Source organism: Athalia rosae, chromosome 7, assembly GCF_917208135.1.
Source record: "Athalia rosae chromosome 7, iyAthRosa1.1, whole genome shotgun sequence".
NCBI lineage: Eukaryota > Metazoa > Arthropoda > Insecta > Hymenoptera > Athaliidae > Athalia > Athalia rosae.
This window is the reverse complement of record NC_064032.1, coordinates 11272251-11288681: the sequence shown is the minus strand read 5'-3', so window position 1 is coordinate 11288681 and position 16431 is coordinate 11272251. Positions and strand designations below refer to the sequence as shown.

General features: G+C 39.9%; 1 protein-coding gene and 1 long non-coding RNA gene across 3 annotated transcripts in view; one reads left to right on the top strand and one right to left on the bottom strand.

Moving 5' to 3' along the window:
- The window catches only part of LOC105689606, a 47389-nt gene extending 32883 nt beyond the window's left edge, over nt 1-14506 (top strand). The window contains exons 6-18 of one of the 2 annotated variants that reach the window (XM_048658882.1): nt 4692-4849; nt 5388-5534; nt 9889-10036; nt 10211-10336; nt 10422-10575; nt 10671-10731; nt 10833-11087; nt 11194-11403; nt 11638-11800; nt 11888-12171; nt 12273-12563; nt 12620-13174; nt 13258-14506. In XM_048658882.1, the coding sequence (XP_048514839.1) occupies nt 4692-4849; nt 5388-5534; nt 9889-10036; nt 10211-10336; nt 10422-10575; nt 10671-10731; nt 10833-11087; nt 11194-11403; nt 11638-11800; nt 11888-12171; nt 12273-12563; nt 12620-13174; nt 13258-13969 (3264 nt within the window). In that variant the 3' untranslated portion in view covers nt 13970-14506. Of the gene's footprint in view, nt 1-4691; nt 4850-5387; nt 5535-9888; nt 10055-10210; nt 10337-10421; nt 10576-10670; nt 10732-10832; nt 11088-11193; nt 11404-11637; nt 11801-11887; nt 12172-12272; nt 12564-12619; nt 13175-13257 lie in introns of both variants that reach the window. The other variant, XM_048658881.1, reaches the window with a different exon arrangement.
- Nucleotides 14507-14838: 332 nt separating this feature from the next.
- LOC125501833 lies at nt 14839-16429 on the bottom strand. Its single transcript, XR_007279574.1, has 2 exons — nt 15158-16429; nt 14839-14943 (listed from the first exon to the last, which is right to left on the bottom strand). It is a non-coding gene; the product is annotated as an uncharacterized LOC125501833 (long non-coding RNA).
- Nucleotides 16430-16431: the final 2 nt, after the last annotated feature.

Sequence of the window (16431 nt, the reverse complement as noted above, 5' to 3'; positions counted from 1 at the left end):
GTAGATGAGAAATCGTCGGAGCAGCTGCTTGCACAGCTAGAGCTTCGTTTGCGGTACCTGCCTTATTATCGCATCTCTACAATACGGACCGTTCGGTCAATTTATTATTTAAACTTTGTCCTAATATGCCATACCACCGCGCGTTATACGATACAACAATATACGATATGGTCAACAAGCCGTGATTACAGTTAACCGTCCCGTATACGTAATTCTTCGCATACGGTCAAAACAACTTTTTTCATGCCACGGAATTGCTATTTTATACACGTGGCCACGTGTGCGTGCACATGCACTACTGCAAATTGACCATATTAAGAAGAAGAAACAAAAAAAAAAGAAATAAATAACCGCGTATACGATAAAATAAATGAATTATAAAAGATAGAAACATCGAGCATCGGCGTACGGCGAAAGATTTTTCAAAAAAAAAAAAAAAACTTCTCATTTGCGGACGTGGATATATTTTACAAAATTTAAAAAAAGAAAGAAACCCGATTTAAAAACGCTCTTCGATCTTAGACAATTTTTGGAATCATTGGAATCGTTTGTTGAGGTTTTTTTTTTTTTGTATTCGAGTACGGTAGCGAAAAAATTACACTCCGGATTGACAGAAATGCAATAAGGCGGGGTGCGCGGGGTTAGATTATGGTATATATATATATATATATATATCAGCTGGGGAAACGGAATCCACGAAGCGTGTCTTCCGGCCAACGCGGGTCTATGAGCACGCGACATAATCCGCGGCGTTTTATTTCAGTCTTTTATAAGGAATTCGTCTTTTCCCAAGTAGTTTATTCGCGTCCGTCTTTATGACATCTTCGAACGTACGACGTGAAAATAAAGAAATACATCTTGTATAATATTTTTTCTTCTTATTTTATTTTATACATATACATATCGGCGGAACGAGAGATCGTGAAACTTTTTTTTTTTTTCATACACCCCATCCTTCTTACGTGGATTGGTTTTCCGTCGTTTATATTGTTGCGAGCCTATTTTGTTTTGTATAAGGTGTTTTTATTCGATGATCGATGCGACGGGAGTACGAAGAGACGGACCATCGGCATCGCGGAAGTGAATAAGAATTCATCCTCCCGTCTACCTAATATAAATTCCATTCGCTAATGCTCGCGCGTCACCCCCGGCCCTGCCTGCACGTTGGAATCTCGTGGGGAACGATGAAATTCGACGAAAGAGGAAAAAAAAAATTATAAAATAATTGTCAATTCCTAGCTTTCTTCTCACGTGCGATCAGTATTTAAAGATGACCGACCGATGGTCGAGGTGTCAAATGAGTGATATGTGGCGAAAAGACTGTCCAATACGCGAGTTGAATTTTCTTGAAATTTTGGAAATAGCGTGAACGATGTGGAACGAAAAATAGATACGACCGCATAAAAGTATGAGAAGAAAAGAAAATTTTCAACGTTAATCGTTTTACAAAGCATTTACTCTGGACGTAAACGAAATTTTCGCGGTGAAAAATTGTGATGGCTGAAATAGAAAACAAATTAATAAGAATTAGAGGTACTTTAAAATCTGGTTTCGTACGGCGCCGCCGTAATCCTTGCTGTTCCGGGATATAAACTAGTGGAAATTAAATCGCTCGCTGGGATTTTCCGGGGTTAAAACCGAAAGAATTTAAACAACGTACGTTTTTGGGGCGCGAAAAATAAAACAGATGGTGGTGAATTCCGTTGGTTTTGTATAAGTTTTTTTTTTTTTTTTTGTTGGTTTTTTGTGGTAGTGCACACTTTCAATCGTGCGGAATTGTTCGAATTTATGTACACGCACCGGTTTTATTACGAGGATATGTGGACAGACAAAATCAACGAGCATAACGTGACGTACCACGTATTACACAATTGACAATTGTACAGTTGTTATATGTATACATAGGTAGTAAATGGGGGAGATACACGAATCGCCAAGAACGTATAACTCAACAGAATCTTGAATCTGGAATCGCGAGAGAAGGAGAAAGTTGATTTTCAACTCACGATAACGATATTTAAAGATTGAAAGTAGGCTTTTCTCTTACATTATTATTCATGTAACACGATCATCTTTGCATTACGCGTTATAAAATTACGTGCTTCATTTTCGTTTTTCGCATTTTTGGGTTTTTCCTTGTAGTTTTTTTTGTTTTTTTTTTTTCCTCGTATTTAATCATAACTCAATTTACGAGAATCCTATTTACCGGAGGTACAGATATATTCACCGTGCACATTTTTGCCCGCATTGTACAAAATTATGAGTATCGGATTACCCGAAATTAAATTTCATTCAAGCTCGCTGCGATGCAAGAAAACGAACAGTTTTATCCTAAACGATTCGAGATCGCTTGATGTGGGAACAATTTAATTTCCCCCCTTTTTTTTTTTTTTTTTTTTTCCATCAAGAGGAAAGCGAAAATGAATTTCAAGAGATTTCCTAGATTTGTCCTTTTCATCTCATATTTTGTAATCGTCGCCACGAATAAAATTATTACATATTTATACATATTTTACCGTCGGTATAACGTTATATTTGGTTTCCCGCAAGCGATCAAGTGCAGAGTCCACCGTCGACTCGCCTCTTTTCCGGCATGTTTAGATTGGCTGTACCGATTTCCTCCGTATCGAAAACGACGGAGAGAAATAATTTTTTTCGCGCATCGACGGAACGCGGTAATTGAGACTTCGCTGAATAAAATTCGTTAGTTTTGGGTTTTTTTTTTTAGACGCGTACTTCACAGACCAACGTTAAGCTTGAAAAATCACCGTTTCTCCTCCTGCTGGTTTTCTTTTTTTCGATCTATTTTTTATTCAAAGCAGCCGCCTCCTCTCATCTTAACGACGCTACCCCGCGCGGTGCCATAACGCCAGAATAAATTTGATCCTTCTACTAATAAAAGGAAACGACGACGCCGACGACGACGACGACGACGACGACGACGACTAATAACGTTTTACATCAACCTTACTCCAGTAAATGAAAACCCACGAAGCTTCACGTCTGTTTATTCCTCTTGAAAAATTTGAAACCAAAAGAAAAAAAAAAAGAAAAAAAAAATTAAACAAACAAGAAGTCAAGCACATATCCAATATTTCGTACCGCAAGTAACTCGAATTTGTCGTAAAAATGACGATTGATTTTGTTCCTTATTTTTTGTTTCTGTTCTTTTCGGTGTAAGTGATGTATAATACGGTATACAGGCGTATGGATTTATATGCTGAAAGTTTCGTCGGCTCTTAGGAAATTAATTGCCAATAACTTGGTCATAACTAATTCCGTTGCCAAACCAAACTTCGCTGCATATTGGCTGACGTAAATTACACCGAATATTAGCCCCGGCTTTTCGTCGCTCTTGTAGAAGAAAATTGCAATTTCCCAATAACAGCGATTCACAGGCTCGCTTATTGGTTGTTCGATTTTTTGTTTTCCCCGTTAGTTTTTTCTTTTTTTTTTTTTACACGTATACGCCCCTGATCATGAGGTAGATTTTAATCATTCTCTCTTTTTTGAAACGCCTAGAAAAATTAGCAGAGGCTCGTCTATTCCGAAATTGGATATTTCCCAAAACCAGCAACGCCATTTTGTTCTTCATCAAAATTAGGACGAGATGTCTAGGACGAAAAATGCTCCATCCACGAATCCAAGAATCCAAAAATTTTGGAAATTCTTCTTCTCGTCTTCGAGGGCCGATTTCAACTAGTCTCGTTATCTTTTTTTATCTCGTTTCTTTCGTTTCGCCAAAGAGAAATTTCATACCCAAATACCTCGTTCGTTGTTTCACAAAGGACAAGAACGATCAGACCACCTCTATATACAGATTATAATACATAATAATTTGAAGTCCTTGTTATTACCACAGCGATGGCTTCGACAGCGAGGATTTTGCATTTCCTCTGCACAAGGCTCGTGAAATGTCACGGTATTAAACGTCTTTGTCTTCGACTCGATATCTGTGAGTTTAGAGTAGGTTATACGGAAGCGATCGGAGGAAGTATGGGTAACGGATAATTGCTTTTCATGCTTCAGGCTGTAATGATGAGGTAAAATGTAATGCGCGAATCAACCGACGCCGGGGAGAAAAGCGAGTTTAAGACCGGGAAGGGGGAATTAATTACGATTGTAATATTGCGAATCGAAAATACCGCAGTCATTAGCTGACGGAATATCCGCGCCGATACCCCGAAAATTTTCATTAATCTTCGGCTCGGTCTTGGGGTAATTTTGAGAAAAAAAAAAAAAAAAAAAAAAATCCTCACATCGGGCTCGATTGTAATCTTGTTTTTTCTTTTCTTCTCATCGATCTCAAGGGTTTGTGAAAATGAATTATACAATTTCGATGGACAGTGGGGGGGGGGTGAAAAGTTTTTTCTTTATAGAAATTAGTGAAAATTAAATGATCAAGTGGATTAATAGATGAAAAATTATGGTGCAAATCGGAAATTTGGTAGCGATTATGGAAGAATTTGTCGGAGACATGGATGAACATGATCACGACGCGTTGGATACGGATTCTCTCGAATCGGAGGTAAAGTTTGATCTTTTATTTTGCGAAAAGAAAATAGAAAGGGACCGACGCTTGTAGCGGGCGTAAAGTTGTACAAGTGTACGTGTAGGTACGACGGGAAAGTAAATATACTTGAAAATTGAGAATAGTAGACGATAAGATTGGCAAATTCTTTATATTTCAGGCGACGCAGCATCCTTCTTGTCCGCGTCTCTTGGATCTGAGCAAAGGTGGTCTCTCTAGAATTCCGGATAGCACAATCGCATTTCCTGCTATCGAGGAACTACTGCTCGGGCAAAATCAGCTCGGCAATCCCGAAAACAACTTGAGGCTCCTGACCAGGTAATACAATTTTCTTTTTTTTTTTTCTTTATTCCACGGTAAATAACTCAAATTACATGTATCTGGAACAAAATTGTAAACGAAACTCTGAATTATTTTAATTTTTGTAGCTTCTTCGTGTTTCTTATTCTCTAGTGGTGGTTCCGATGGAGTTTTATATTCGTTGTAATATGTAAGAGAGTAAAAAAAAAAACAAATTCATACATATCGAATAATTATATCGTTAACCTATAGAAACGTATGTATAATTCAACAGCGTGTACGGTTCGCGGAGGGTGTAGTATGTAACGAAATACTACATGGTAACGTCTCAAGGCTAATTGCTCCGCTAATTATCGTCCCAATTAGAGACGCCCGTTTTCAAAAGCTCTATGGTGATCTTCTGACCCCGTAAAATCATACCAAAATAGCATAACGCTTGAATACGATAATTAGAAACGTATAATAAAAATGATCAATTCTCCCGCGAAGCAGACGGATTTATTGACTCGTTCGAAATAGTTTTTCGCGTAAGTGATTCGGTGAAATTTTTTTACAGATTTCCGAGGCTAACTTCGGTGCATCTACAGATGAACAACCTCAATAAGTTTCCCGAAGAACTTTTCGAGCTACGGGGTTTGACGAACCTCGACATATCCGATAACTTGATATCTCAAATTCCATCAGACATCAAGCGCATGATAAAGTAAGTTTATGGAACAAATCTCGTTAAAACTTTTCACCACTAAACATGTTATATTTCACACCGGTATTATACGTATAGTCTAATTGTAAGTTGTAAACCCGGTGCGACGTAAATTCGAGCTTTTGTCGGCTTATACACCTTTACGGGGGGGGGGGGGGGGGGGGGGCTGCGGGATTTCTGTTATAAACCATTTACCAGCGTTCGCTAAAGTCGTCATTGACCGAGTAAAGGTCTTCGCTAATCGACGTGGTAAACTGTTGTGTCCTGAATTTGTAGAAACGACAAGCCACGGGTCGATCCGATGAACAATTTTGAATTTCAAATTTGTACCGTTTATATGTATACCTATTCCATCGACGTATCTGCAACCACCAGCCACGGCACAGGTCTCGTACGTATAAATCTACGTACCACACGTGTACAATACGTGTATGCACCGGTATGTACGCGATGCACATACCTATACACACCGTACGGTGTACGGTTCGATTCGCCAAACTCTGGTCGATATTCTACACCGCAAAATAGGTGTGTGGGGGGTTTAAACCAAACTCAAACCCGAAGCCGCAAGCTCTTTATACAGTTTCGAGAGGTATTTTGAATGTAACGTGCAGTTTGTACGAATTAGCATGATGTTTCCTTGCTATTGTTGCTGCAATTTGTTACCGGGATAGATCTACCGGGGTGTCCGATTCAACCGAAGAAAAACATCATACCGCACGAACGAAACGAATAAAATCGGGCGGAGTCCCTTTCGAGGAATTCCTGCAGTGATGCTTTTCCACAAGATTTGGCTCCGGTGTGATTTACAAAAATTGAAAAACTCGCACTAGCGAAGCGCATCAGATGCAGCGGTGTGCTTAGAGTTGCCAGTCGTTAGGCGCCGGGTGAATCTCGCGCCTTTGTGTTCTTTTGCAAATTTCAAAACGCTACAAGAAGTCTTCAGAACCAAAACCTTCGTTTTCTCGTGGTTTTCATTCATCCTGAAGTCGGCAATCCGTTACACCGAATCGTTCTTCATAGATGTAATCGAGTCCTTTATTTTACAAGCATTATCCACACCCTTTGTATACAAATGTGCGGTTGTATAATGCACGCGAACAACAATCGGAAAAGAACAATACCCGTGGTAGTGCAGGTGTTACAAAAGGTAGGAACTATTCAATCGACGCTTTATATTTATCGCGAATCGATGTACGACTTGCTCGTAATGCACGGTGCGTTCTTTACAAAAAGCGTAACGCGAGCTTAAATATTGTTCCTTTTTTTTTCGACCCCGTTATTTTTAGCTCCGGTTTGAGAGGGGTGGAGAAAAAATTTCCGAAACTACGAATCCCCCGAGGAATCATCGTCGCCAATGGGCCTCGGTGAATGGAGAGAGGATTTTTATGTACCATACGTAGCCTATATACCGTAGATGCGAAATGTACGCGTACATATACACAACATATATAAGAGATACAAGTTTTAAACCGGAAGACCAAAATGGCGCCAGTCGCGAGTGAAACGGCAGGGCAAACCCGAAGGAACTACGGTCCCGCGAGTACGCGTAGATCTCCTTTTCCTCGTCCACCTGCGGCGAAGAAACTCTCTGTACAAAGTATACGTGTGTTTCACTTACACCACGTAACAAAAAAAAATATATATACAGACGAACGTTGGTGTTCGTAAGTTTGTTCGGCACGCGTTAAGTAACCACACAGCATGTACTCGCGTATTATTTCGTTTCACAGTAGGGGCACGATCGGCATCGAATTAACCGAAAGCTGCACGAACTGAAAAGCTGCGGGAAATTGCAACCCTGCGCACTCGATTACAGGATAGATGGATTTCTTTGTATTCCTCGTCTTCCAGATTTCTCGGTGTCCTGCCCGCTGTGATATTTTTCTGCCGGGGATCGGCGATTCATACGTGTTCCACGAATCGGCGATTTTCCGTTGGTTTGTCATTCTTTTCTTCCTTCGTTACTCACACTACGGTTGGCTAATAATCCAGTTGCGGAAATATAGAATAATTATACAGATATATCTATTTTCCGAGGTTCTACGGGTCCGCGCGGCGATGCGCGGCAGTATAAAACGTTACGGTTGATAGTCCTGCCCCCCGGTGTATAAGGAGTATCTCAACCTATAGAAGAGTAAGTAAGGAAAGACCGCTGGCCGTACCTTCTTCAACGAGCGAACAAGCCTTTTACTCACTATTTGGATCCTCGCTGCGGACGATCGTATTCCATCGACTGGCTCCCGTCAAACAAAGTCTTTTTTTTACCCGCCCTCCCCCCCTCCTCGGTTTTGTCGAACACGAATTTTCCAAATGTTATATGCGTACAGTGCTTCGTAAAGTTCTCGCGAATTCCGATCGATCGGTGTTTCGATAGAAGAGAATAAGTTCATCGATTACGTTCACGAGTGATCATATCCGTACTGTTTTTCATCGTTCGAGGAGGAAGAGAAGAAGAATTTGAAAATCGATCGGAAAAATCGGCGGAAATCGACGATCGTCGATATGACCACCTTCTTCAAATCAGCTGTAAGAAATCTGGTGATTTATTGTGTGAGAAAATTATTTGAATCAAAAAAATCCAGATATACAATTCTGGAGAAATTTTGAATTTCTTCACTCAATTTTACCACTTTTGCACCCGATTTTTTTTTTATTTTATTTTATTTTTTTTGATTTCATTCTTCGTTCTTTTAGAGATAATTAAAAAACGTTGCGTCACATTTCGTACAAGTACCTGCCCAAAACAATTGATCCGCGTGTGCCGCGATATGGGAGATTGATTATAGAGCGCGCAATTCCGATACGTCGGTCGGACGTCATACCTATAGATCCGTGTACGTATATTGCCGTACAAATAAAACGGGGGTTGGGAAGGGTATTGATGTGTACGAGTAGAACGTTACGTGAAGTAGGTATAGAATATCGAGTTTCGAGTTGGTTGAGCGAACCGTGAGCATATCACAGGAGGATGTATGGAAGGCAACACACGGCTCTTTTGCGTGAATTTTAAAGCGAACCGCAACGCAGGTAGTCATGTAGGTTGCCAGGAGTATTGACTCGTTAGCATACTAATGATTACAAACTGTAGTATCAATTGCGCCAAAGACCATCGCCAACCAACCAATTTCTCTCCGTATTACGATTGTGCCGAAACGATCCAAAATGAATCGCTGAAATTTCACCCTTCCCGCCCTCTGCTTTGCTTACGCGCTCCGCCTCGCCGCGCCGTTGCTCCTCTGTACACATATATATATATATAAATATATATACCGTACGCGTAAATCATCGTAATATGTACATATCATTATATACAATTTAATCCTTGTTTCATTCGTTTGTGTACATATACCTGTGTGTGGGAATATTATACATTCATTTTCTGTACTAACAAACATTTCAAACTCACCCGCAAATTTTCTCATCAATATCCCAACGCCGATTATTGTTACAGCGTGATTTAGTTATTTTCAATCATCTCGCGAACGCGGTGAACTCAAATAAAGAAACGATTTCTGAAAACTGGTCGATTTTTTTTTTTTCAATGTTTTCATTTCCATTCTTTTAAAAACAAGATTTTCAAAGATATCTCCCGCGACGATTTCTCGTATATTTCATTCGGATTCAAATCTACCGTCATCCGTTAGAGCGACAACATTTCCGAAATCGAAATTTCCTCCCAGGGCTTTTTTTTCAGAACGGCTCAAGGATTTTCCAATTTTTTCTCGGTTTTCACAAAATTTATACGAAAATACCTTACGTCGATATATTCCCTCTAATCCCTTCTTTTTTTTTTTTTTTGAACATTGTATTTATCGCCCCACCCAACGAACGTATTAGGAAATGAATTAGTTTTATTTCAACTTACTTTACACCGAGGAGACGTTCACCTCCGTAGGATTTCATTACGCAATGAATAGAGGGGAAATTATAATACTGTGTACGAGTTACACGCAAATGTACGTTATTTATATCGTTGTAAGTGTAGGTTTTTATGTCTACGGACGCACCCATCTCGCAAGAAGTTTTTGCTTTCCAAAGGGAAACTAATTCCGGGCAGGACGCGTGCTCGGTGTATATAACGGATACAATGGAGATATGTAGTGAATTATACGTATGTACGTGAACCTGCGAATTATCGTTCATTGGAAAGTGCATTGGAAAAAAAATTAATTGACAAAAAAAAAAAAACAAAGAAATAGCGCCGGTGTCATTGAATGCCGTGAGAATTATTCTTCCGATTTTCACGGTATTCTTTTGGAAAACGAGAAATCGGATAAGTTTTTTCTTTTCGTCCGCGGAATGCGGGAATTTTTTTATTCGAGAGTAATTTTTTTACCCCCAATTTTTACAGCCTTGAAGAGCTGACTCTGGATCGCAATGAATTAAAAGATCTTCCAATTGAACTATCCGGGCTTAAGCACCTCAGGATCATCTCAATCGTTGGTAACTTTTTAGCTGATTTGCCAACATTCCTCAGGATGCGGGCTCTAGTTGTAGCAGTAAGCGACAATGTGTGTGTACGTACTCCCTCTTTTATAAAAGTTTTTCTTCCTTCTTCCTACTGGTTCAAAAAAACGTTCAGATTCAGACGACGAGAGTGATTCGATTATTATCTAACTTTTTCTTTCGTTTACTTTTATTTATTTTTTCCGCGTTTTTCAACATTCTTTCAGGAAATTCAGAACCGTGGAGATCAGGGAAAGTTCAACAGAGATGAGAAGAACAATAGAAATAATTTGCACAAAGTCAATCTAAGGAATAATCAATTAAAGGGCAGCATAATTCTAGGAAATTATGGGGTGATTATGCAATGATTAATTATTGAAGATTATCATCGGAAAATTCACGTTCCATTAATCGCTAGTTCTCCGGGTTTTTCTTCAGAACCTTACGCACTTGGACGTCAGTGAAAATAACATCGAAACCTTGGATATCAGCGCCCTTCAAGGATTAAGGAGCGTTAGGTGCGCGAGAAACGTTCTTACCGAATTAACGCTGTGTGGAAAGAATCTGATATCTTTAATCGCTGGAAATAACAGTAAGTGACTCATTGTCAGCCAAGTTGACGCGAAACGGTGATGCCCTCATTTTTATTTTTGCTCACGTATTTGTTTTTTTTCATTCGTTTTTCAGAGCTGAAGAAATTGACCGTTGAACCGCCACCGACGAATCTCGAGCACCTCGATATCTCCTAGTGAGTAAAATTCCTAGTGCTCGATCACGTTTACGTTTTTCTTTTTTTTTTACATGTTTTTGAAAAAGTGGTCTTACAGAAAAGACAAAATTTCTTCACAGCAATTCGTTGGACAGTTTGCCGGACTGGACTCCTGAACTTCCATTATTGCGAGCATTATTTGCCTCGAATAACGCACTCACCGCGTTGCCCGATCGACTGCTGTCGCAATCTTCGCGTTTGGAAGTACTCCACCTACCGCATAACAGATTGCAAGCTCTTCCGCCGCCAAGGAGACCTTTGAATCTAGCGCATCTCACTCTTCAAGGGAATACCCTCACCGCACTCCCGGAGAACTTCTTTGCCAATACATCAAAGTTAGTTGAGATCGATTTTACCCGCTAATTTTCTCAATCAATGTCACGTCATTTCATATTGAATCGTTTTTCTTAACATCGAAACGCCTATCGCTCTCTAACGCAGGTTGAAGGTCCTGAATCTGTCGAATAACCGTTTGAACGAACTGCCCAGTGTGGAGGATTCCTCTAAGACTGGACAAAGCGCCCATTGTCTGGAGAAGCTCTATGTCACGGGTAATTGTCTGACAGATACAGCCTTGGACTCTCTCGCCAGACTACCGGCCCTAAGGGTCCTCCACGCCGCTTACAATAGCCTGGACACTATGCCCGAAAGGTAGGCAAACTTGTGCTGCCCCAAATATACCATGTGCCAGATTATATCACGAATTGAATAAAACTTCTTTCCATAAAAATGAGAACATAATGATAATAGTAATAATAATAATAATAATAATAATAATAATAATAATAATAATAATAATAATAATAATAATAATAATAATAATAATAAATCCGAAGAGAGGGAGGAGATGTCGAAATATCCTTTGGAATATTTTTATTCCTACAGTTGTATAGCCGCTTGGGTCGATCTTGAAGAATTGGTGCTTTCGGGGAACCGACTCCAATACCTTCCCGACAATGTCGCGAACCTACAACATCTCAGGGTACTCAGGGTACATTCCAACAGACTTCTCACCTGCCCGACTTTCAACAAGACGAACTCCCTCAGGGTGAGAAACGAGCGGCTACATTCGTGCGTTATTCAAACTGTTCGTTCGCAGGGTGTTTTCGAGCGTGCTTTTTTGTGATTTCATCAGGTCCTCGACTTGGCGCACAATCAACTTGACCGAATCAATCTGCAGAGCTTAGTTCCCCCGCAGCTTCAGTTCCTCGACATTTCGTGTAATTCGCGACTCCACGTGGATCCGAGACAATTTCAAGTGTACCGTTCGCAAAGACCACTTTCTCTGGTCGACGTTTCCGGTCAGAACAGATCCAGCCTTCCGTCGCATCCGCATCATCAGGAAATCGTTGCCGCTGAAAGGAATATCGAACAACCGTGGCGCTTGGGGTTCTCGGAAACGGCTGGTGGAAGAGAAAAGTAAAATTTCACATTCCATTCGAGATTGTATTTTCTCAAATTTTATTCCTTCTCTCTTTACACAAAGTCTTCGTTTTTTTTTTTTTTGTTTTCTTTTACAGGCTATTCGTATCGCAAATTCGTATGCCAGCATTTTGTAACGTCGAGGGTCTTTTCGGCGTTTTTGACGGTGGTTCGAATCAGGAGGCACCTGTTTGCCTTCAGGAAATGATTCCCAGAATTCTTCTTGAGGAGAGAACCATCAAGGAAACCGCTAAGGACTATTTGAAGTACACTCTGCTTTCAGCGCATAGGGAACTCAAGGAAAAAGGGCAAAAGTACGGAGTAGACGCGACCCTCGTACACCTCACGAGGATTCCATCTACCCCGGGATACCCGAGAACCTCGAGAAGGTAGAATTTCTATTTATCTTACGTAATAATGATTTCTGAAACGACGGCGGTTTCAGGTACGCCTTGAAGATCGCGACCTCCGGTGAGGCGAGAGCTGTGTTGTGCCGAGCGGCGGGTCCCCTGACTTTGGCACCGGCTAAAAATAGTCAGCAGTTAAAAAATCAATTGGGAAATGCCGCCATGTTTCCTCTGGTAGTTCCGGACCCTGTGACCGAAGAAGTTCTCTTAGAGGACGACGATGAGTTTTTGATAATCGCCAATAGAAAATTGTGGGATGTCTTGAGCGTTCAGGAAGCAGTTAGAGAAGCTAGAGCGGAGGCGAGTCCGGTTCTCGCTGCGAAGAGACTTCAAGATCTCGCCCAAGCATACGGAGCTGAAGACAATATCAGTGTCATAGTCCTTAGGCTAACAGGACCCGGAAACGGAGACCTAGATCAGCTCATGCGAGAACTTAGACACGCCGTTGGAAAGACTAGAAATCAAGGAGAGAACGGAGGTTGTCTTTGCGCCTGCTGTCAACCGCCGGCACCCCAAAAATCCCCTGCTCCTTGCTGCTGTCACGTTAACAACGGTTACTACCTGAACGGCGTGCTGAAAAATATCGTCAATAGGTGAGAATATTGAGCGAACAAATTTAGGAAAAATAAATAATTGCCGAGCATTTTTCCGAGTCATTGATTATTCTGTTATTCAGCCGTTCGTCGGGTAAGTCGCAGGACTCGCTGAACCTGCACGGGATCAAAAGTGCGAGCCAAAGAATTTCGGAAAACGAGATCGCGATCGCTCCTAACGGCGACGACCGCAGTTCCCCGAGTGGTCAATCCGATCAGGCGAGTGACAGTACTTTCAAATCTCGTAATCTATCGGGACGAGGATGGAACAATGCGGTTTCCGGAGGGTTGAGGGCGTCGAGAAGCAATCGACAGCATCACGAAACAGGGATACGAAAAATTTCGACCGGGCCTCCAGAAACGGATGACGCGATATCCGAAAGATCCGGTGCTCTGAGTGAGGAACAGTTCAGATGTTGGGAGTACATGTTGGAACAAAATACACAGTTATTATTTGACAAGGAACTGGACACCCTGACGAGATCACCTCTGAGACGAGGACAGTCGAGATCAACGCCACATTTGACGGGAAACCTACCATTTCTGTCGAAAAGATTTGGCAGCGCGAGAACTTTTAGTCCCGGACTTCCGAGGACTCCCGTAAGATTTGGTAGCGGAAGAAGGTTCCTCAGCGGTGGCCCGAACGCGGCTTACTTCGGTAGTCTTCAGAGATTAATGCCTTATAATCTTGAATATGATTTCGCGGTTATTCAAGAAAGAGCCGGACTAGATTCCCTTGAACAGGATACTTCGAGGATGCAACAATATTGGGGTGTCGCAACGACTGAACTTTGATTATTTTGCCAATTCGATCCTTTCCATCGACATTCGAATTCCCGATACGCAGCCGATTACCTCTTAGCGATGTTCGAAGATAAAATCATAATGAAAATATGAAATAGTATGATAATAAAAAATAAATGTACCTGAATAAAACTTGAATGTAAGTATAAGCGTACTGGATAATTTAAGTGGAACTACTTCCGTTAAAAGGAAAAAAGAAAAATTATTTAAAAAACAAACTGGGAAAATCGAAAGACTGTTTTACACCCTGTATACGATATACCGTTGTGAATAATCTCATACATTTTCAGTCCTTTGAATATGAGTGTCACGTACGACACGGTAGTGACGTAAGGATAGGCACTAAACCTTTACGACGACCTGATCGATAAATAGATTCACTGTACATATACCGATTCATTAATATTTGCAATGTTTGAATTACCTGAAAAAGTTGTCTATCGGTATTCGTGATTTTATATCACAATGAACACGATCAATTATATCCATATAGTTTTGTAAATAAATAAATGATACCTTCTTGTATAATTCGAATGAGATAGTATTTTATTCAGGTGATAAAAAATAAAATTATATACAATTATAAAATATTCCAGAGATGGGCACACCGTGAATGGTGTAATACATGACTCGTTTATAAATAATATAACGTGGATCCCGATAGTTTATTTATCATTAATTGATATAAAAATTCAAGAAATATTCCAAAAATCGATATTCTTCCACATGGCTTTAATCGGGTGTATATATTTTTTTAAATACCAAATATTAATTTCTTCTGATGTAGATGTTGTAAATACAGATGAACTTCGAACTACGCTCACAGGATTATCGTGAAAATTCGTATACTTTTTGATATATTTCGATTATGGGGGCGAAAATCGAGGTGGTTTTTTTTTTTTTTTTTTGCGTATTTCGACGTATCTTGAGTTCAGGAATCCGATCCGCTCATTGAATTCATGTATCTATCCAAGTAAACGAGTCATCGTCAATTTTTTCGCTTTTCAGAACGAAAGAAGGACAGCACATGCAATTAATCGAATTACTTTTGACATCCAACGGCTCACTGAGCACGCATTTGATTAACTTCATTTTCAAAACATATATTGATACTTTATACATTTCTGATAAGCGAACGTATGTAAGTACGTACATACAAGTATCAAACAATCCACATACTTATCACGTGAACTGTATAGCTCATTTCACGAAGACGACGACGACATGAAAAGTCTCAAAAGTAAAATCCTTAGACGTGAGAATAACATTAAAACCCGAACAGTTCAAAATAATTATAACAACCGGAAACTATCATTATGATAACAATGAAAACATATCTTTCTACAATTGCACGTCACGTATTATTCGTTGTTGCGTCCTCTTAACGAAAGCTTACGAACTGAAAGCATCTTTTGCAACGACAACATAAAGCAGAAAGCTCGGGTGCACTGCTGCAGTCTCGCTGATGAAAGTAAATATTCTGTATACTTTAAAAAATAATAATAATAATAAGAGAAGATTCTGCGCGTAAATGTGTATCGCATACGGTAAACTTTGCGTCGTTACCCACGTCTGCAAGGCTTTATACCGTATGTACATATTATAATTCATACAAAAGATAACGAGACAACGAACAAAGATATTGCACCAAGTAGCAGCGAAATATTGTCATTTTGTCTTAATTTTTTATGAGTCTTCTTTTTTATTTCGTATCATGGCAGAAAATTCAAAAATTCGAAATTCCTTCCCTCGTTAAAAAAAGCTTTGTATACACGCGTCGCACGTCATTAAATTTTTTTTTAAGCACTGGAAAAAAAGAAATCATTGGAATAACGAAAATTTTTAATAACATCCATGTTAATATTTGCCTATATTTGCATCAACGAATTCAGACTTGATTTGCATGTTCAATCATTTTGATGTTCAACGTTTTGATGGATATTTATTTCTTCGATTTTATTGATATATCAAAAATAAAATGATTTGCATCGAATGAGGAAAAGAAAATTTAATTAAACCAAGTAATAGTACCGTGTACTATACATATAAAGGTAGTATATATATAGTTGGGCCTTCGTGTCCGTGGAGAGTTTGCAGGTGGAATTTAAAGGTCAGGAAGCCCGCGACTTGCATTAGTGATATACCGCTGCACTTTCCTTGGCTGAAAAAAAGTCACCTACATATATTGAAGCTTACAAGTGCAGGTGTGAACGCATGTGGTAGCTAGGGAAACAGCTGTTTTCTAGACTCTGGTAATTTTTAAGAAGAATAGTTATCGCTTCGAGGAAAAAACTTATGAAAAATATAAGTTGTAGTAGAGTAGTAGCAGGAGCAACAAACACTTTGCGTAACATTGAGTCAGCTGTGATCGAACCACGTGAACGAACTGGCTTGGCAGTAGCTCTGTTATCTATACTACACGCGATATACGTTTACTATATCATATATGAATA